The following is a 23,160-nucleotide window of genomic DNA, read 5'->3' on the forward strand; positions in this document are numbered from 1 at the left end:
TCAGCAGGACCAGCTTTGGCCTTTTCAAGCAATTGCTAGGGAAAATCCCATGGGACAGGGTACTAGAAGGTAAAGGGGCCCAAGATAGTTGGTTAATATTCAAGGACCCCTTCTTCCAAGGGGTCCAGTGCATCCCAATGAGTAGGATATCAAGAAAGAGCACCAGGAAACCCATGTGGTTAAACAGGGAACTGCTGGGCAAACTCAAGTGGGAGAAGAGGGTCTATAGATCATGGAAGGAGGAGCGGGGACCAGTACTATTCGATATATTCATCAACGACCTGGATGAGGGAATAGAGTGCACTGTTGGCAGGTTTGCTGATGATGAAACTGGGAGGAGTGGCTGACACACCAGAAGGCTGTGCTGCCATTCAGCGAGACCTGGACAGGCTGGAGAATTGATCGGGGAGAAATTTTATGAAGTTCAACAAGGGCAAGTGTAGAGGCTTACAACTGAGAAAAAACTGTTCCAGTACAGGTTGGGAACTGACCTGCTGGAGAGCAGCATAGGAGAAAGGGACCTGAGGGTCCTGATGCACAGCAGGATGCCCATGAGCCAGTAATGTGGCCAAGAAGACCAATGGCATCCTGAGGTGTGTTAGAAAGGGTGTGGCTAGTAGGTCGAGAGAGATTCTCCTGCCCCTCTACTCTACCATGGTGAGGCCACATCTGGAATCTTGTGACAAGTTCTGGGCCACTCAGCTCGAGAAGGACAGGGAACTGCTTGAGAGAGTCCAGCGCAGAGCCACAAAGATGATGAAGGGAGTGGAACATCTCCCTTATGAGGAAAGACTGAAGGAGCTGGGTCTCTTCAGCTTGGAGAAGAAGAGGCTGAGGGGTGACCTTGTAAATGTTTATAAATATGTCAAAGTGGAGTGTCAGGAGGATGGAGACAGGCTCTTCTCAGTGATGTCCAATGACAGGACAAGGGGCAATAGGTTCAAGCTGGTACATAGGAGGTTCCACAGAAATATTAGGAAAAGCTTTTTCACTGTGAGGGTGACAGAGCACTGGCACAGGCTACCCAGGGAGGTTGTGGAGTCTCCTTCTCTGGAGACATTCAAAACCTGCCTGGACGCGTTCCTGTGTGACCTACTGTAGGTGGTCCTGCTCTGGCAGGGGGGCTGGACTAGATGATCTTTTGAGGTCCCTTCCCACCCCTAACATTCTGTGATTCTGTGTAATTTTGCAGTGGATACCTTAGTGTTCTGGGTGTATGAAATGATAGTAGTATTCATGCTTTTGGTAAGAATATAAAGAAGTGTGCGTGTTACATTTAATCTGAACAGCAGTGATGTCATTGTTGATGCTTTAATTTAAAAGATAACAGATGATTGGAGTCTTTTTTTTTTCTTTGTATGATACTGATGTACCTAAAACTGAACTGCACTAGTTAACATGGAAGGAGATATCAAATGCTTTATAGTGATGGAGAAAATAAGTGAATAGGGTTGCCTACGTCCACAGACTGTGTGTGTTGTACAAGAGCCTTGAAAACCTTGGTGCATTTAATTTGTTCAAAGTACTGGTTGTTTATTGCCACTAGCAAGCCCAATAGTGATAAATACAGTATGTATATGACAAAAAACCCTTGTATCTTCATAGGCAGAAATGAATTGATGCAGTGGATTGAGAGAGCTGTAGTTGACCTGCTTAGCATTGCAGGATCAACAAATTGTTTAATAACGGATAGTCACTGGGTGGTACATCCTGCCTCCTCCTCTATTTCTTCTAGTACTGATGTTGTTGCAAGTCATCTTTTTTTTTTTCTTTCATATTCTTTAGGCAAGTTGGAATTGAAATCAAAGATTTTGGACAAAGTTGGAGGAGTGGTGTGGCATTTCATTCTGTTATTCATGCTATTCGCCCAGATTTAGTGGACATGGAGAAAGTGAGAGGAAGGTCAAATAGAGAAAACCTGGAAGAAGCCTTCACACTCGCAGAAGCAGAGTTAGGAATTCCAAGGCTGCTTGATCCAGAAGGTGTGCAATGCTTAGTTGAAAAAAGTTTGAACTATTTGCATGAGTTACTGTTCATAGTGTTTAGATATTTAAGCAGTTTTTTATGCCATTTAGCTAAAAACTAATTTACAGTGTCCTGTACTTTTCTAGATGTGGATGTTGACAAGCCAGATGAAAAGTCTATCATGACTTACGTAGCGCAGTTTTTGAAGTACTATCCTGATCCTCATCATACAGTGACTGATGTGCAGGAGAATGATGTAAGTTTCTCTTTTGCAACGATAAGAACCAAATTTATCATGACGGGGTCTTTATAAATACATTTTCTAGCTTTCTTATAGTTTATTGCGTTTCCATTTGATAAGCAGTTCAAGTGAAAAGCAACCACAGTAAGAAAACTGGGAAACAGTAGCTGAGAATAAAGGAATCAGTGTTGGGGATGTTTATTAGCAGATGAAGAAAATGGGCTGATGATTCTGCAGAGATTTTCCTATTTTCAGCAGTAGCAGCCGAAAAGAACACAAACAGTACTTGTAGATAGTAGCAAACCAATGGATCCTAAGGTTCCCTAAGAGGTTTTCAAGCCCAACACCAATGAGATTGGTCACCAGGCTCTTTTCAGCGATGTCCAATGACAGGGCAAGGGGCAATGTGTACAAGCTGGAACATAGGAGGTTCCATAAAAATATTAGAAAAAACTTTTTCACTGTAAGGGTGACAGAGCACTGGCACAGGCTGCCCAGGGAGGTTGTGGAGTCTCCTTCTCTGGAGACATTCAAAACCTGCCTGGACGCGTTCCTGTGTGACCTACTGTAGGTGATCCTGCTCTGGCAGGGGGGCTGGACTAGATGATCTTTTGAGGTCCCTTCCCACCCCTAACATTCTGTGGTTCTGTGATTTGTGAGATTGCAATAATTTGTTACCTGAAGCAACGTGTTACTTCTCTTTCTATCACACTGAGTTTCTGGATGAGAACAATCGTCTGAGAGATTGCTTAGGTGTAGTCTTTGGGCTTTTGGGCCTGGGAGACAATTTTGACACAGGTTTCTTTGTATCACATGGTGGTGTTTCACTATTTGCTCTAAGGAATTGTTTTCAATTTTCATTTTTATTTTTTGCCTTGTGTATGCTATAGTGCATTGACTTTGCACTAGAATGACTATACTCAGTGATGCCAAATTGTCATGACTCACTTCCTAATCCTGATCATTTGCTTTCCTCATGGCAAACACAGGAAACACTGCTGAGACAATCTGCTCAGGCCCAGCAAGAGAGAAAGAGGAAGCACTTTTTATCTGTGTTTCTTTACATTCGCTAAAGAGCTATAGAAGAGCTTTGAAAGGAGTGAATCTCTCCTTCCTTATAGCTATGTGTGACTAAGGCAGTTGTAGCTCTGCTATCTGATTTCAGTGCCTGAGCACTGGAATTTCTTATTTTCCTTGCTGGAATGCTAGTCTTGAGGACATACATGTGCTGACACCACAGCATCCCACTGAGCTGAATCAGACGGAGTGCGCGCTGAAGCCTCACGCTGTGTCTTGTAGCAGGCTGACGCAGTCAGGTCATCTCCATACCATGGCACACAACGCACTTTCTGCTGCCAACAGCCTTGGCCAGGTCACCTGCCTGTGCTGAGAGTGCGTTTTGAGGAACAGCCTCACCACCTTCTCCTGAGCTTTTTGCAGGAGAATGGAGGACTCAGCCAGTCCATGTTCTGCCTGCCTCTGGCTATACGCAGAGATGATAGCACAAGAGCTATGAAAAGAAAAACTATTGAGTTGCCTCCAGAATTTCCAGTTAATTACTAGGAAGTGAAATAGTACAAATTCATCAGTTTGACATGCTTAGATCATGACCGCTTCCTCTTCCTAGATATTGCTAAAATATTCCAGTAGCAATCCAGGTGAATTTTGGTAGAATCAGTGGTCCACTTCATGTCACACTGCAGAAATCAATAACTCCCAGACTATGAAAAGAAAACAAGAGTTTGACATTGCACTAATTTTCCAATGTCATCATTCTTCATTTCCCTGAGGAAGAATTATATTCCTTCTCACACCCCTGATGGGGTGACTGCCAGTTTGAGACAGACTCCTATTTCTGCAGTGGAGTGTCCAGTCAAGAATAGCAATGGGGCTCACATTTTTTTCTAACAAAATTTCTGCTAATCCACCTCTGGAGAAATTCTAATCCCTATCAGGCACCTATATCCCACTCAATACCTTGCTCCCTAGTCCTGTCCACATAACTTCCAGTTGCCTCACCTACGGTCATGGTACAAAACGATGACTCCGTGGCATGTGATAGTTTGATGGGAAAGAGATCTGAATAGATCTAGGCCAGCAGCAGTGCACAAAAAGTCCAGGACCTCAGGTAGTCACTGACCCTGAAACAGTGAAATATGTAGAAAAAACATAACAGTGCTTTCATCTATTTGGGACTGGACAGATATAAGCTCTCAAACAGCTAAAATTTCAGCATACTTTGGTCTTTTATTATTCTAAACTTCTGTATTTCTGTCATATATCACAGAGACAAGCTTATTTTGCACTCAGCTGCTTTAGTTAGGACTTTTCAGGGAGAGTCTGTCAGCAGATAATAAAATTACTCATACTCACAGCTTGCATTTTAAAATGTTTTATCTATTCTCAAGAAAATCATAACGATGAGTTTGGCAGACTGTAGTATAAAAAGTCTAACAAATATTAGGAACTTAGTTTACACAGTTCTGGAGTGGAGAGGGAAAGAAACCAGGAGCTAATGCAGTTGATCATGTTGACTGCAGGATACCTAGATGTGACAAGATATCCAGATAATCCTTGGCAAAATATGAGTGTCATTGATATTAAATGCTACATACGGAGATATTCTAGTACTGTAAATCCAACAGTGTGCTTTAAACATATATAGACATAAGTATTGCATTCCATATTTATGTAGTATTTGAAGGGAAAATTGAAAAAAAAAATCTATTTGAATGTTTATCATGTGGGTTTGGTTTTTTTTTCCCCACTGAGTGCTTTCACATCATTTAGCCCAAATTCTTAACTGTATATGAGCTGGTGAAAATTAAGATCATATAAATCACTAGGTTAAGTAAGGCTTTCACAAGAGCAGATGAAAATTGATGGTGTTGCTAGCAGAACAAGGGAGGTTGCCGACTGGTATGGCCACCCCTTGAACACTGTGTCCAGCTCTGGGCTCCTCAGTACAAGAGACCTGGACATACTGAAGAGAGTCTATCAAAGGACAAGGATGATGAAGGGACTGGAGCATCTCTCCTATGAGGAGAGGCTGAGAGAGCTTTGTCTGTTCAGCCCAGAAAAGAGAAGGCTCAGCGAGGTCTTATCAATGCATCTAAACACTTGAAAGGAGGGTACAAGGAGAGTGGAGCCAGAGTTTCTTAGTGGTGCCCAGTGACCCTTTGGGCACGGTGAAACACAGGAGGTTCCCTCTGAACATCAGGAAACACTTTTTCACCGTGAGGGTAACTGTGGATTGGTACAGGTTGACTAGAGAGGTGCCTTCATCATTGGAGGTGTTCAAAAGCCATCTGGACGTGGTCCTGGGCAGCTGGCTTTAGATGTTCCTGCGTGAGCAGGAGGTTTGAACCAGATTACCTCCAGAGGTTCCTTTCAGCCTCAACCATTCTGTGATTCTGCAATTATTGAGATTAACAGCATAGTTGATATATTTAAGATTTTTTTTTAAAATGAGACAGCAACAGTAGACGTCTTGCGATACAAGTGTGAAATGCTCTTTTCTAAATGGTATCATACAAGAATGGAGGTTTAAATTCCTTGAAAAAAATAGAAAAGTGGGTTCTATTTATAAGAGCAAGAACTATTTTCTTTATTACTTAAGGAAACAAGTTTAAGGGAAATCTGGTATTAGTAGAAATGACTTCTTGGAATCATAGGATGGCAACTGACATTCTTGACCACTCAAGCCATTTGAGTACCTTTTTTTAATCCCTTTCTGCACCTATGGTTATTCTAATATTCGCCTTGCTAAATTAATTGGCTAGAAAACATGTAAAGGCGAGAGTACTTCTCAGTGCACAGAGTCAGCAGTGGATCAGATACAAGATATTTGTGTGACTGTGTAATCCATTTAGATTGAAAATTCGTTTATTATCTTTCAAAAAGTGTTGTCCACAAGTTCTCCTCTAGGTCTACAAACGTATGCAAGATCAAACCGAACACGTGAGATCAGTTCATTTTAAAATACTCCTTTTGTGTTTTGTGGAAACCATGTAAGTGACTTGGATGCCCTTTTGAACACCATAGCTAACAGTGCGAGGTAGAACAGTATCTTTTGCCTCCTTCTTCCCTCTAACTGACCTGGAGTATCTATGTCCATCATAAAGCTTTTCTTAGGAATTTTGCATTATTTGGTTAATTTAGTTTTTTAGGACAGGATTCATCCATCTTTAGGAATCTAAAAGCTAGGTACTTACAGTCCTCCTGTAATCAGCAAGAGATTTCTTCCAGATGGAACCTTTCTTAGGATGATGTCCTAAATAAACAGTCTTCTGGAAGTTCATGTTGCGTAGCATTTCAACAGAGTTGAAACCGACTCAGATGAATCTTTCCCTTAGGTAATGATAGCTAAAATGTTGTTGGCAACTTATTAAAAAGAAATCCAGACATGCCAACTTTTGTGACCAGTATATTCCCCTTATTCTTAGCCCTTCTGTCTTCTCCCTGAAGTCTAGTATAAAGAAATATATAACATAGAGTGGTGGAATCCAGGTACCTGGGAGAGATAACCTTGCATGACTCCTATCCCTTAAACTCTGAGGGTAATCTTAATTTCTTGTTTTTCAAAATTAAGCACTTCTAGGATGTATTCTGTCTGACTTGTGATAAGTGCCTGCTGTAGAATGAGTTGGGCAGTAAATGCTAGAAGCAACTGTTACTTTTTCCCTGTCCGTCAAGAACTGAAAGGGTGACTATCGCAGTTTCTCATGTGTACATTTAGTTAGAAGACTCTTCCTTCAGTGTGGAGTTTGTCTGGGTGGATTTTGATGGGGCAGGGGAAAGGATTTCTAATCCTCTCCCCCTGCCATCCAGCCATCTCAGCTACCACTGTGTGTACTCAAGATGTGTGGTCCACACAAATTCCAGTTCATCTTCCCTCCTGATTTAATGTTCAGTTTATAAGGAACTTCCACTGGAAAAAGTGGAGTGATGACTGAAACTTGTCCCTTATTTGTGGTCAGAGGGAACAGCAATTTGCATGTGCATTTCCAGAATTGAAAGGTATCTAATATCTCATGCATGGACAAGCTATGCATGTATGTGAACTTGTGTAGTCAACACATCTCAAAGAATCAGTTATTCTGAGGTAAGTAACTATTTTTCCAGATAAAATAAATCATACAGTGAATAATAATCTGAAAATCAGATCTAATACAAAAACTAGTTCACTAGGTATGATACAGACATGTGAACTTGATGATATTAAAGTACATCTTGTGTTCTTACACATCTGGCTCTTTTACTGTTCTCTCTGGACTTTCTGCCTGCTTTGGTTTATTTTGTTTGCTTCTGTTTTTTTTTCCTTCTTGTTTTCCCATTTGTTTCATATTGCTAGGAACTTCAAGCAGTCCCAACTTTTCTCATTTCTTTTATGAAATTTAAGGTAAGGGTAATATGCTCCAGAATAATTGCTTGAATTCGACCTTTCATGCTTGTTACCTGTTTTTATCCTGCACTTACTTGACTTTAGATTTTGGGTGGTTTTATGTACATTGATTTGCTATCCTTAAGTTAATCTTTCCAAAAAAGCAAATAGATTAATATAATGAGTCTAAGTCCACTTTCTTATGTGAGCTGATCCTAACAGCCTAATGCTTAATTTTGCAAATAATTTCACAGAAGTATTATAGAAAAGCAAGCCAACTTTCCTATAATAAATCTCAGACTATGCTTTTGGTTTTCTAAGGTATAAACATGAAAAAATAGATTATAGATCAATGTTTCTACTCATCTAGTCTCATTTTAGATGGATATTTTTGTGTCTTTAGATCTATAGAGTAGATACTAGATTGTATATATGATTGTGTAAGTGATGTATGTGGACCGTGGGTTGGAAGGAGAGAGCATTCATGTGTAATTGCATGATATGCACTGATCCTTTTTTCACATAAATTGTGTTTTTTAAAATACAGTTTTTTAATCATCTTGGACATCTTTACGTATATAATTTTCTAGTATTAACTGAGAGAATTTCAGAAATCTAACGTGGAGTGTTTGAAATGAACATTCAGAGGTGAGACTGGAAGACTGCAGAACTGAATATATTATGAAACAAATAACAGGTGTCACTGCAGTAAGTCAGTAGTGGTTGTAGTTTGACCTGATCCAATTAATCACCTTGGTTCCACACTCATTTTTCTGTATATGTACAGAGGAGGTGGGCGATGACTGTTTATGTGTAAGTAATAGAATATTTACAAGTAAGTATGATCAGGTGTTCATCTCATGTTGTGTGTATCTGACTAGTGAAATGTGTTGAAGTGAAGATTAATTCTGGTAGCAGAATTATTCTAATTTTCTCAATCCATTCAAGTAAGTTAGGGCAGGTTTAATGGGACCTTTTTGTACATTCTTGGCCTTACACAGCCCCAGTGCATTGCTGCTTAAGCTAGTGAAGATTTGAAGTGGTAAAAGCTTTGCCAGTTTCTTTATCTTGGTATAAGCACACTCCTTCAAAGTATTTCTGATGTAAAGCCTTTCTCTTCTTGTGCTCTGATGAGCAAGTAGTTCAGAAGATAATCCTGTCACTTCTAACATCTTTATGCCAGCAGAGTTCCCCAATGTAAAAGGAATTTCCTAAGCAGAAGCTGCAAAAATAACTTCCTGAGCCCTTCCAGTGGTTTACTGTCTCCTTTTATAGAAAGACATTAATAGCTCATCCCTGAAGATGATGCTTGGCTTAGTACTCACCAAGCATCTGAGATACTGTTGTCAGTGAACACGTTTCAGTAACACATATATGTGTATATATATCCAGTAACACTGGAATATATAAGTCAAAGTATTCAAAAGGAATAGCATAATTAACTGAATTTGTGTATGACCATTTTTAAAGGGAAATTATTTTCTCAGCACATAGGCAATACAGTATTTTGACGTCCCTGCAAACAGGTGACTGACTTTTTTTCGATTTAAAAGTTCATATGTAAGAATTCTGTCTTGCTTTTGCCTGAGAATTTTAATAGTTAACCTGGTTTATAATTACATACTAGAGAACCCAAGAAAGTACTCCTTTTCCAGTTCATAGTTAAATTCCTCATGAAATTTAGATGTATATTTTTAGCTCTTCAAACACTATTCTGTATTATGTAATTTTCAAATTAACTCTGGCATTTCAGTTAAGGTTTTGACTTTGAGTCTGGGCTGAAAACTTTCTTTTTGAATTTAAATTGTGTGCCCTTATCATACTGGAACTCGTAAACACTTTCATTATATTCTTTGATGTTCTTTGGCAGATGAGTGCTCCAGTTCTCTTCATCCCTGCAAATCAGTGAATATTCATATAATGATGTCAAAATAAATTGAGACTTTTAAATGCTGTTTGGCCATAGCATGCAGAATAAGTCATATAGTGCCTTAGGTAAACTGAAATAAATGTGATCAGAGATCAATGACCATCATGCTGGTGAAAGCACAAATAGTTAACATTATCCTAAGTAACTTTTCTTTAATGGATAAGGTTCTGATCTGTATACTGCTTCAGATGTGCAGACTTTAGAAAATAGATTATATATCTGTAAGAATATCCTTTTGATTTTTTTTTATGAAGTGTAAGAATCACTAGGCACTAATGCAGATTTTGTTTTAAGCATGATAGCTCATTAAACCTGGGGGATGTTGGTGACAGGTGTCTAAGAAGGTGAATCTTTTATGTCAGTTACCCAAACTGAGACTTTAAAACAATTTTATATCAGTCAAGGACCACAGAACCAAGTTTGTGGGTGATAAGTAATTCATGGAACTGGAAACATGTGAAAACGTGAATAAATTAATAAAATGTTTATCATGTATTGTTGCATAATGACTGTAACAGCATTCAGTTCAGGTGGTTACTGAAACATCTACATCTGCAGCTGAACAAAGTAAACAAAAATTTTCTAACCAAATAGTGAAAAGAAAAAAAATCACAGAAGACTCAGTGTCACCTGTTAACTTTATCTTTTCACTTAATGTCGGAGAAATGGTATGTGATTTAAGAGAGGTACAACCATTACTGTGTTCTTTACCTTCAGGTACCACAGAGTTGTTCTTGATCCCAGTGTTATCCTATTTCAAAGATTTGGTCAGATCCAGTTCTAGCCATTATTAATTTTTTAGGGTATGTTGTTGGGAATCTTGCAAAATACGTATTTTGTTCACATTGCTCTATGAACAGTTACAGCCACACAAATGCCCTTGCAAAGTCTTTGCTTAAGGAGGTACTTCTCAGCAATAAGAACGTGAACCACAGAGGAATAAAACCCAGTGTTTTACAAAACTAAATTTATAGTGTGAACTAAAAGTAGTATACACAGTGTTGTGACACACTTGTTCTCTGCCTGACTTCAAGAATGTCTTACTTGAAGTTTCAGGCAGTAGGACTGTTGTAAGGCTTTCAATCCATTAAGATGCTTATTTTAGTATTGACTTTGTGGAGCTGACAACTAAATACTGACAAAGATCTCAATAGTCTTGCTAAAATTACAACTTCTAATGAATGGAGTGCATTTAATACCAAAGTTCTTTTTTTGATGCCCAAATGAGTTAAAAATTTTCACTGCCTTATATTCTTCTTCTCACAGGGGAGTAGTCCTGGCCTTCCTGTTAAACTCAAAGAATCTCAAGGTTATGTTTGCCCATAGAGAGCCAACTGTCAGACCGGAAGAGTGAGAATTTTGTTCTCCTTCTCTATAATAATATGAGAATTTGGAAGCACTAGGAGTTTTGGCTTCTTGGGACATTATATGCAGTCAAGTCCCAGGATTAGAAATAGCTGGAGGAGGGAAGTGTCGTATATGTCCTATACTGTTTCTCAGGTACCCACTTGCAGTGTCAGAAGACAGGAGTAATAGCCACAGTGAATTTTGTTTCAGCAAAGCTGCTCCAATACCATGTTAACACCGCTGCAGCTACCCAGCTAAGAATTTGCCTCACGAGTTAGCAGACACAATACCTGTGTTACTTGCACAATATGTTGTGCAAATTCTATCCAGTTACCACTGTGGTTTTGAATAAAGGATTGGTAAGAGAATTATTATAAATACATCAAGGAAGGGTTTCTTTTCTATCTGAGGATGAGAATTAAGGGAAGTTTTATTTTACATATTCGAGGCAACTTTCAAAGAAAGGAACCATTTCCCAGGTTAGGATCTTTTCTTTAAAAAAAGTGCATTATTTCTTAAATACAGGCAGCATCTATTCATTTTTTTTATCACAAATTCCAGTTTTCCTTCTCTCATGTAATGCTTGAAACTTAATCACTCCTTTTAGGTTATTAACTCATGTGATGTGATGTTGCATTTATTCACTGTACTATATCTGTTTCTGACAAATTGCACAGTAATATGGTTTCTTTGGTTTCAAAGAGCAGCTTCTGATTAACAGCTAGCATATATGGTTCATTGGTTAGAAATTCGAGATGGACACTTGTATCCTACTGGTTTAGCCTGCTTATGCAGTGAACAAAAAAAAACTTTCAGTTTTCTAACCTTCTCATATGACATGCTCACAAACCTGAGATTTCCTGTTGGTATTTTTCTGTTCACTGCCAGATGAGTGAATTCTGAAGATAACTATGCAGCCTTGCAAAGCAACAGTGCCATGACAGACTGAAGTGTTAAAGCAAAACTGTAAAATAGATATACTGTTCTTCAAAGCATGGCATGGAAGGAGTTTTCTTTCTTTCTTTTAATTTTCCTTTTTAAAAAATTCTCAATCAAAATATTTTGACAAATTTTGAACTTGGAGCTTAGTGTCAAGGATTGCCCTGAAGTCGCTCAGAAAATAACTTCTTTTTCAGCAATAGCAGACCAGATAATAAAATGGCAGTAGAAGATGATAAAATCCTCTGCTGTCTCAGCTCAATTAACTTTTACTGAAAATTGACTGTGCATATATGTGATAGGTTAAAATTAGCTGTTGAAGTATATTTAAAAGACTTTGTGTTAATTTAACATCATATCAGAACTGCAAGTAATATCTCTGACATTGCAGTGTCCCAGCTTGTCATGATTTCACCACTCTAAGACTCATGTGATTGTCCCTCTGTACTCATCACTGGTGAGGCCACGCCTTGAGTATTGTGTTCAGTTTTGGTCACTTCAGTATAAGAGAGATATCGAGGTGTTGGAGCGAGTGCAGAAGAGAGCAACAAAGCTGGTGAAGGGCCTGGAGAACAGACCTTATGAGGAGTGACTGAGGGAGCTGGGTCTGTTCAGTCTGACAAAGAGGAGGCTGAGAGGGAATCTCATCCTGCTCTACAGTTACTTGAAAGGACATTGTAGAGAGGTTGATGATGGTCTCTTCTCATAGATAATTAGGGACAGAACCAGGGGGAATGGTTTCAAGTTGCAACAGGGCAAGTTTAGGCAGGACAGTAGGAAGACATTCTTCACAGAAAGAGTGGTCAGACACTGGAACAGACTGCCTAGGGAGGTGGTTGAGTCGCCATCCCTGGATGTGTTCAAGTGTCGCTTAGATGTGGTGTTGGGTAATATGGTTTAGGGGTGAACTTACAGTGTAGGGTTAATGGTTGGACTCAATGATCCCAAGGGTCTTTTCCAACCTGAATTGTTCTATGATTCTATGCTGTGTTCTCTTCTTACACTTAGGAAGCACTTTTCCGTTAGACTATATGAAGTTCAGTGATCAGAGAATTGGGCCCAAATACTCCACTGCAACTGATGACCTTGACTTGCCAGAGAGATGTTAATTTCTGGAATATATCTGAAACCTCTACTAATAAGCTGTGATTCTTTGTATGTGTGTGTATGTGTGGCTGTACTAAATCATAGAGAGAAGACAGACTGATGCTGAGAGACCTGAAAGTGTGGGCAGAACAATTTGAAAGAGACATAGCCCGAGCACAAGTGGTGGAAACGAGCCCACAGGAGAAATACCAGGTAAGCAGTAGGGACATTATCATCATTACGTGTAACATATACTGCAGTATTTTATGCAATCTGTATATATGCAAGTAAATATTCTGAAGTTTAAAGAAAGAAGGACACAAACTGGATGCCTTTTATTGGTGGAGGAATTATAATGTCAGCTCCAGCTTTGTAACGTAGAACAGTGCACAGATGGTTTGCCTGACAGAGAGCTTTTTCTAGCAGTGTGAAAAGGACTGTCCTAGTTAGAAGCAAGCATGTGTCTGTACCGTCCTTCCAGACCCTGCGTCATATAGCTCAGAGGGGAGGTATGACTGGAGGCTGGATGAGGTGACAAGGGGAGAGGACAGGACTTAGAGCTTCATTTTTCACCCCTCTCTCAAAGGTTAATGTCTAAACTAGCAATACAAATTTTGGCCTAAATTTTCTTCTGAAGCTTGACTGTTCTTTAAAAGCAGCCACTGTCTGTCCCAAGTAGCTTTTAATCCATTTGCTAGTTTATCTGATCAATTAGTATTTCCTTTTACAGAGGGTTCAGGCATCTGATAACTGAAGAGAAATACCAAAGTCCTACCTATATTTCCCTGGAGAATTCTACAGCCTATTGAAACCTTTAATAAAAAGCATTTCAGTGTAAATATACAAAGTTAACAATTCTTCAGGAAGGATCAGGGCTTCTAAATTGCCATAGGTTGTAGTACTCCCTTAATTCTTTGACTCTGTAGTACGTTGATATGATTTTCTCTTTGTGCAGTCATTTAAGCATTTCAGAGTACAGTATGAGGTAAAAAGGAAACAGATTGAACTTGTAACCCAGTCATTAAGGAAAGATGGTAAATTATCACTTGATCAAGCTATGGTGAAGCAAGCATGGGACAGAGTTTCTTCCAGGGTAAGTTGAATATTATTGTGCTATACGTATTTTAGTCAATGCAGGATGGAACTTAAAATTGTTTAGACTCTTCTTTGCTATTGATTAACATCAATAGCATTGGGAACCTAAAAATAGACCAAGTTTCTAGGACTGTTGAATTATTCTGCATTTGTTTTGACAACATTTACTGCACTATTATCTTTAATATTGCTCAAAAATAGAATATGAACTTTAAGAAAAGGACTATACTTTGAGTTTTCCCTTTATTTGAAAGTATGCTAACAGTGCTTAGCCGTCCAAACCATTGTTGATAGAAAAGCATGCACAATACCCCTTCAAAAGGCAATATTTTAATATAAATTGCTAGTTATGTGATAAATTCTAATATAACATTTTTAAATAAAACTAAAAAATGTATGTGTAATACTGAATATTTTATCAGTAAATGAGGCTTTAATGCTGTTTTTTAACTGGCTACAGTAGTAATAAATCAATAGTTGTATTTGTGATAGTAATTTTGTAATAATTGAATGAAAAATGCCAATTAAATTATACTGTTTGTCTCAGATAAGAAGTTATTAAACCATTATTATCTAGTACATATTCATGGGGTTTTTTTAATGCCATATATTTAAGGGAGATTCTGTTTTAAAATATTCTGGACTTTTGACATAATTTTCATTATCTTCTCACTCCTATAACTGGGATTGCAGATAAGACACGGTATTTTGCTGCTGTATTCTTGACTCCACAGTCCTTGGAGACTCATTTACACTTTATACATACAAAGTATGTTCAAAATAGAGGTAAACATTTTATGCCAGAACATGCAATAAATGACATTGAATGGAATAAGGTCTCATATTCCCTGCTGTTGCCTATTAACTGATTAAATTCTGTATCTTTAGCATGTCAGTTGTTGCAGTCTATATGTGTAACTCAATTATATGTGTAACTCAGTTGAGTTCTGTAACTCAATTACCGTTCTGGAAAAGAAATACATGAATCAACAAATCCACATAGAGATTTTGTTGCCTGTGAGAATGCTATAATTTCAGAACTCGTGTGAAGTAACATACTTGGGTTCATGTCTCAAACACACTCTGTTATGTGGAGTTTGCGTCTTAGAGTATAAAGTCTGATTTCTTTTAAGATACGTGTTTTGTAACTGAGCAAGAATGGAAGTTCTATCCTCTTATTTTTATTTCCTAGCTACTTGATTGGCACATACACCTTGATAAATCTCTTCCTGCACCTTTGGGTACCATAGGTGCTTGGCTCTATAGAGCAGAGGCTGCTCTGAGGGAAGAAATAACCCTTCACCAAGCTCATGAGGAAACAGCAAATACAATACACCGGAAGCTTGAACAGCATAAGGTAGATGTACATGCATTCGTTCTCTGTGTTATGTTCTGTTGTTTCCAAAGCTGTAAATGATCCATACTCTAGAGAGATTATTAATTCTCGTTTCTGTGGGTGATGTCATCTTGATGGTAGCTGAAGCTAGGCATATTTCAGTGGTGACTTTTCAAAACTGCTTTTGAATATTCCTGTGTCTTCTACCTAAAAGATATCAGGTATTAATATTTTAATTGTTCCTCTCTTCTGAGATTTCTGTTGGGTAAAATTCCATAAGGAGCTCGTAAGTTTGGTACATTATTCAACCGATATGAACTTACTAGGTGAAACAGAAAAGAAAGAGCAAGCATAGTAAGTGTGATAATCAGTGCAGGTGACAGGCACTGGGGGTTAAAAATAGAATAAATTTTCATAGTATTATGATGACAAATATTATGAGAACTGCCCTCTGCTGTGGTAAAGAGGAAACGTGTGTGTGTGTGTGTAAATTTAAATAACTTTACCATTATTCTTTGTTGACTCCATGTTCCCTTTTAAAAACAAAACTGAGGTTTGTCTGTGTTTTACATAACATATATGAGAAAAATATAGGCAGAAATTGATGGTGAGATGATAAAAGAAATTGAACCAGTAAGTACAACATAGAAAGGAGAAAGAAGGTGTAGAGAAGCACTACACTTGCAGCAATAAGACTGTGTTGGTTTGCATTGCTTTTTTTCTCTGTTACTAGTATTTCAAAACTTGATCATACTTTTGTTATTTTTTGTGTTTAGCGTGTAGGTTTTTTTAATTAAAAGTAATACCATTTAATGAAAAGCTGAGAAGTTTCATGGTTGTCTTGAAACAGCTGTGACAGACAATGGTAGTTTATCTGGAAGATTAGTTGGGTCTTCTTGATTACTCTTTGTTTGGAGAGTGGTGGCAGCTCTTCTAAATTAGGTGGTGGCTAATAAAATATAACAAAAACAATATTAAAATCAATGAGGAAGATACTGTTTTCTTTCAAGGTCTAATCTCTTGTAATGCTAAATTTCATTGGCTTTCTTGTTAACATGAAATATTTCAGGACTCATAAGATTTGACATTTGTTTAAAAAAAGCAAGTCAAACACTTCTGTTCTTATAATGTGAAAAATATAGACCTCTTTCTGATGCATTCATAAGTAACACAAAAGAGTGTGTCCTAAACTGTGTTTTCTTTGCATGGGAAATGCTGTGGTGAGGGATTTCTATGCCAGCAAATAAACTTGATTTAGGTTATTCTGTGCCAGGGGAGTTTTCCCATGGGAGTGCGATGGGGAAAGCTTCAAGAAAAGCATGTGTAATTTTATCTGTTCCTGGAATTTGTTTTGTCAATCTGATTTGCATTGATGAATCCTAATGTGCTGTTGGATAGTACCAGAAAAGCATTAGTGTATTTTTTCCAGTCCTTGTTTCCCAGGAATTTTTTGGGGTTTGTTTGTTATGGTTTTGTTCAGGTAACATCATGGCTTTCTCTATATCTTTTTATCAACTGACAGTGGGTTGTTTTAGTGAACTTTACAGCCTGTAGCCATTTTGGAGGCAATAAAAAAAGTACCATCTTTTTTTGAGAATTCTTCATGAAATCAGGCAAGGACTTAAATTTATTTTAGTTAATACTTCTACCAAGATCTAGAAATTCAGGGCAATGTCTGTGCTTGCTGAAAATGCTATGTTAAAGTCTTTGTGGGCTTCCAGTTGATGTTGGATGAAACTTCTGGGTTTTATTTTGACTTACCAGTGCATGTTAGGAACATCCCTTTTTGTCTGGCAAGGTCTCAAATGCAGCTGGCTAACGTACTTGTTCCAAGTCTTTCCTTTACGTGAGCCTGTATTAGAAAGGATACGTGAGAGTGTGTTAGTGCATTACAGAGAGAGTATGTTAGTCATGGATACCCTCACTGGAGTTTCCACCATAATAAAATCAGTGCATCACTTGGAGCTGAGAAAGCCTGGTTTGTTTCTCTTCACAAGGTGCTGGCAATTAAAAATATAGGCAAGTAAAATATAGATGGGTTGCTGATGTAGGGCCATTTGGTGAGCTGAGCCCTTAGGACTAAACAGACACCTGTGATCCGTACACAGCCTGCATTTTTTTCCCTCAGGTGAGAAAGGGGGACCTTTGTGTGATTTCTTTTGCTAACAGGCTTCTGAGCACTCTGTGTCAGGAGCTGCCTGTATGCAATAAAATACCCACTGTTCCGTGTCCTCTCAGCCGCAGGGGACTTGACGTGTTACTGTTACGGTATCTCTTCAAAGACTTCTGCCAGTCATTCATTTCAATATGTAATCTCCAGGAAGCCGTTTGAAGCAGTGTTGCTTAGTTACAGTTGAAATGTGCTGTGCTGTAAGGTTTTTACTGGTAGAATTCTTATCACAGGAATACAGGTTGGGTACCACATTCTGCATTCATTCGCGTAATGTGGAGAGAATGATTCTGAAATCTTTTGATGCTGAGGGAGTGAAAAGTTCACTAAATATTTGAATACGTACTTACGTAAGGAGCTATGGATCTTCTCTCTATATATAGCGGAGTAGATTAGTTCCGGAAAATTTGAATCTGTGCTTAATAAAGGTTAGTATCTGTTATAAAGATGTAAAGAGTAAATTTAGCAAGATCATGCTGTTGTGATGTTATCTGCAGGCTGCATTTCTGGGATTATTTAATACAATTAAGAGTTCTTGTTAAACATTTTGCAGTGTATTCTGTGTTTTAAAATCTTCCGTAATTATTGGACGCAGCTTTAGCAGAGCATCTTATAAGGGGGTTCCCTGTGTAAACGTTCAAGTTGATGTAAATGCTTTTGTGGTGTGCGTAACCTTGCATGCAAATGTGAAAGCATGATCAAATAGTTAACTATATTGAGTCATCAGTGCAGGCTTAAAATTGTGCTTATCAGTTAGATAGCCTACTGTGAGCCTTCTCTCTCTCTCTCTCTCTCTCCCCCCCCCTGCTCCCCCTTCACTCTCTCAATCTCTCTCTCTTTCTTAAAATCCAATCAGGATCTGCTGAAAAGCATAGATGGTCACAAAAAGGCATTCCACGAGATCCACGGGGCCAGATCTGTTAACGGAGTGCCTGTTCCATCTGACCAATTAGAGGATATGGCAGAGAGGTAAGGCTTTCGATCTGAAATAAAAAAACCTCCGTGAATGAAAGGGAACCTGTTTGCTCTTTAGTCGGTCTGTGTAGAAATCACTGTCTAATTATGTTTCTCAGTGGCAAGCGTGAAAAAATTGAAAGGAAAAACCTCTTAGAATATACGTAAATATATACCAAAAAGCCTGATGCTTTAAAGATTGATGAGAAGCAAAATAAGTTGTGAGGTTTCAAAGAGAATACTTTTTTGCATTGATCCTGTTATTACTTGTTCCTCAAAGAAATGTTATGTAACAACAGCCAGGATGTATGTGAAAAAGGAAAAGAAAAATGACTTTGCAAAACTTAGTAACAAATGGAAACTGATTATTTCTATGAATAAATAGAAATGTAATTAATTTACTATTCAGCAGTAGTCATCAGAATGATCATCATGCATAGTTAAATGTTTGTAGACTGAATTAGGTGAAAGATTAGAAAAATATCTGAACTGTAAATAAAGCTTTCAGTCTCTCCTGCAAACATGCATATTGCTGTATTGCTGCATTTTACTACAGTGTGATTCATTTTATAGGTTTAATTTTGTTGTCTCTTCATCTGAGCTCCATCTGCTGAAGATGGAGTTTCTGGAACTGAAGTACCGTCTACTGTCATTATTGGTCCTTGCAGAATCAAAGTTAAAGTCATGGATTATCAAATACGGAAGGAGAGAGTCAGTGGAACTACTGCTTCAAAATTATATTGTAAGTTGTGGTTGTCTTCTTATTTTTATTTTTTTTAAAAAAAAAAACATATTTAATTGTAATAAAATAACCCACTGAAGCATAAGTGAGGCTTTCCAGTCATCAACTTTACGACTGCATTTTTATGGAATGTCTTTTCAGTAGTAGCTATATCTTCCCCATGGAGGAACTTTCATCAAAAGGCTAAAAATGAACGTGGCTCTTCTTGTGCTGTCTGTTCAAAACCAGAAATAATGTCTCAGCTGCTCACTGTCCAACCATCAGCTTACCAAGCATCTGGAGGTTCCAAATCTTAAATTTTTACTTACCTTAGACAGCAATTCCAAAGCACTTAATTTCATCTTCTTTTACAACTGTGCAGATGCACTTTATAGTGACTATGCACAGCGTGTGTAGAGACAGAGGAAGTAGTTGGCATGCAGTCCCCCACAGAACTTATTTTTTTAAAGTCTTCCAAATGAAGGGAAAAAAAAAGTCATGCTGTTATTATATGAGAGTAATTTTATTCTTTTAAAGAATGCTTTTTCTTCTGCTGCTTAGCATTAGTATATTAAACCCATTACTTACGTCTGTTCTGGAAAGATATTACTCCAGCTCTGCACCGTCCTTATGTTAAGAAGTAGAGACTATTGTCTTACCAGTGGTCACTGATATATTACCTTTTGGTCTCATTCTGCTGTATCTGGTTAAATTCACACTTGCAGTGTCAGTTGGCTAATAGAATGATACCACTGATGCACTTCTATATTGGGGCATGAGGGATTTTTTTTCAAAAGGAGGTCTGGACTAAATAGCTTTTTTCCCTTCTGTCTAATCCATACGAGGAAAGCTGCGTAGAAAATTCAGTTTCAAAAGAATTCATGCAGCTACAGAAACATTCGGAGCCAAGACACTGTGTAGAGAAAGTTATTAATGCCCCCACAGCCTGATAGTTTTGATTACTTTGGAAGCAAACTTCAAACGAAAAGAAGTTCCTCTACAAAGTGAGAATTGAAGACCTGTTCACACTTTTCACTTACTATGTTTAAACTTTAGCAGTTAGGGACACATAAAAATTCAGGAGTTAAAGCCTTGCTTTAGACAAGTTTTGAAAAACTGAGAGGGTTATTTAAAATAACATAGTTTGTTAGAGTGATGTGCAATAGCTAGGAGTTGTAGTCCATTTGTATGCTCTCTAAGACTATAACAAAAAGTACTAAGAGGAGATAAGGAAAATAATGAGGAAGTGGATACCTTGACTTCTGGGTTATTATTTTATAACTCTTATTTTTTGCTTTAAAATGAACATTAAGTGGTGAATTTGTATGATAATTTGTGTTTGTGTCCATTATTCTTGTGCTTCAGACCACTAGTGCTGATGTGGTCTTTAGGGGAAAGAAGATGCTTCCTTGCATCATTTATGAAACTACATCACATCAAAATGAGGAAATGGGGACAAGAGGATAAAATAGAGCTCAGTTTTGTTTAATTCCTGACAGCCTTGACTTCTGGCTCCTTTGAGGTGTCCAGTAATGAAGAGAGACTTTATTTTCTTTGATTTACCTGGGAACAATTTTCTAGGATCAAAAGCCAAGCATTACTCTTGCAGGAAGTTATGGGTCTTACGTAGGAGAGCTGTAGTCAGTACTTTAGTGTCAGTGACTATATTAGTAGGAGATAAGAATGTAAGTTTGTTTGTCTGCCAAAACAGACTGAGTAACATCAGCAATCTAGGAACATGCGTAGTTAGGTTCCGGATGGAACATATGCCTAGAAAATATGTACTGTAGCTTAAAAATAGAAGTAGCGGTTGTTGTTTTATCTCATCTTCTTTTCACCTGCCTGTCGTATACAAAAAGTAAAGGTCATCACAAATTTTACACCATTAACCTGAAGAATTTACTGGACCATTCTCTGCTATAATGAAGATAGTGTTTACAGTTATCCATGGATTTTAACCCTCAGAACCGTGTTTTGACACTGCTGTGTTAGCACTCTTTTAGCGCCATATGCTGTATGGATTTTGGAAAAGCTACATATTTTCTTTAAGGGACTTGTCAGATGGAAGACAATACTAATTGGTAAAATGTTTGTATTTAGTCTTTGAAAATATTTCCAATTCTCCTTGTGAGCATTATTATATGTTTGGTATACAGTCTTTTACTTTCTCATGTGGTATGAAATCTTGCAGTTTTTGATTCAGGAAGAAATATCTGTGTGTATGGGTCTTGGCAAAAGTAAAAGTCAGGAGTTTCTCACATAATTTGTGGTAAAACATGTAGTTCTCTATACATGCCAGTCTGGATTGATTTTTTTTTTAACAGTAGAGCAAAGAAAAATTCTGCTTGTCCTTGACTTCTAGTTTCCTTGGTTATAAAGAAATTTCTAAATTAGGTACTAGATAACTGTGGTGATTTGACATAAAAACTATAAATAGAAGATTGTAGATATAAACCGGCTGGCAAATTAATTTTTGAAACTGTTCTCTATATTTATATGAAGTGGGTTGATGAACACACAAGATCTAATTCCTCTTCGAAGTACATTGAACTGACGTCATTTGAAACCTGGTTTTACCAAAATCACACTAGTACACACAATTTCAAAGCTGATATAGACATATGTGAGATATATTAGTCTTAATTTTGTAGATGATTATTTAAGGAGGCATGGGAGGTAGTATAAGTTGCAAAACCTTTCCAAAACTCTATCTAAGTGCAATAGGTTAGGCAATACAAAAGCCCTATAAAAAAAATCAGATTTTTCTCCCTCTTTTAACAGTGGTAATGCAAGATATAATATGCTTGCATAATGCAGACTTATAATTAGATATCACACTTAAAGGAAGTCACATTTCTGAAAGACATTTGTAAAAGTTAGTGACATTTGCCATAAGGGATAAAGAGACATAAATGATAAAGAGGCATAACTTTCTGACCAGAATATTTTCATATAAGCTATTCATTGTGTTGTAACACATTATGCAGCTAAAACATCACTCACGAAGGAAAAGCCCTGTGTCACAATTTGGAAAAGCAGCATCTCCTTGTGCAGTGTTTCTTTAATCTTTTTATTACCAAGGAAGTAAAGGAAGAGTGAAGGTTAAGTTAAATGCTTTTTGTCTCTTAAAGTGAAACCTGCCTTTCTGCAAAGGCTCAGTACAGGAAGAGTTTTAGAAGTTTAGCTGGACTTAATTTTTTTGGTGACCTATATGGAAGAAATTTTGCCTTTCATTAAAATTATTCCAATTACATTTCCATGTAAAATAATTTCCATTAAATAACTTTTAAGTAATTGCTAAGTTTCTCCGCATTTAATGAATTTCGGCAGGTCAGCAGCTAGCAGACCAAGAACATATTAAATAATCTTTCCATAAGCAAAGTCAATAAACTTTATTTCTAAAAGGAGACTGCTGTATCATTAATTTGAAAAAGTGAAATTTATGTATTATTTTATAGTGATGATGATTTAAGTATTATTTTATAATGATGAAAAAACGAATAGAGGAATAATGAAGATTTAACGTTGTCATGACTATCCTGATGTAATTTCACGGAAATGATCCTTATTCTTGATATCTATCTTCATTTTCTCTTGTATTTTTTTGTTATCTTTTCAGTCTGTTATTGAAAACAGTAAGTTCTTTGAGCAGTATGAAGTTACTTACCAGATCTTGAAAAGAGCAGCTGAAATGTACGCCAAAGCAAATGGCTCAGGTAAATGCCTGTGTGTTTTTTGTCATGGGAACACCATCTGAATCTCTTTAGACATCATCTGAATCTCTTTAGACATAAGTGTCCTCTGATAATATCTCTTGATATGTATTTCTTCCATGCAGCAGAACGGTACAGCAACTGCAGTTCACCAGGGAGGCTACAGGCTCTGGTAGTAATTTCCTATATCCTCTATCATGAAGTGAGCTTGTACAGAGCAACCTAGCCTCCTGCTGTTAAGATTTCTTAATCTCCAGAAGAGGTTGGTCATGTTCAGACT

The 23,160-nt window shown here is 37.6% G+C and overlaps 1 protein-coding gene across 1 annotated transcript in view; it reads left to right on the forward strand.

Moving 5' to 3' along the window:
• Positions 1 to 23,160, forward strand: part of LOC104272791 (nesprin-1-like) — a gene marked incomplete at both ends in the record, with an annotated part of 42,672 nt that overhangs the window by 8,291 nt on the left and 11,221 nt on the right. The window contains 9 exons of the mRNA XM_009867887.1: positions 1,786 to 1,982; positions 2,112 to 2,221; positions 7,560 to 7,607; positions 12,997 to 13,104; positions 13,847 to 13,984; positions 15,179 to 15,343; positions 18,349 to 18,461; positions 19,020 to 19,188; positions 22,787 to 22,883. Of these exons, the coding sequence (XP_009866189.1) occupies positions 1,786 to 1,982; positions 2,112 to 2,221; positions 7,560 to 7,607; positions 12,997 to 13,104; positions 13,847 to 13,984; positions 15,179 to 15,343; positions 18,349 to 18,461; positions 19,020 to 19,188; positions 22,787 to 22,883 (1,145 nt within the window). The remainder of the gene's footprint in view (positions 1 to 1,785; positions 1,983 to 2,111; positions 2,222 to 7,559; positions 7,608 to 12,996; positions 13,105 to 13,846; positions 13,985 to 15,178; positions 15,344 to 18,348; positions 18,462 to 19,019; positions 19,189 to 22,786; positions 22,884 to 23,160) is intronic.

Source organism: Apaloderma vittatum, unplaced genomic scaffold, assembly GCF_000703405.1.
Source record: "Apaloderma vittatum isolate BGI_N311 unplaced genomic scaffold, ASM70340v1 scaffold9624, whole genome shotgun sequence".
In the NCBI taxonomy this organism is placed as follows: Eukaryota; Metazoa; Chordata; class Aves; order Trogoniformes; family Trogonidae; genus Apaloderma; species Apaloderma vittatum.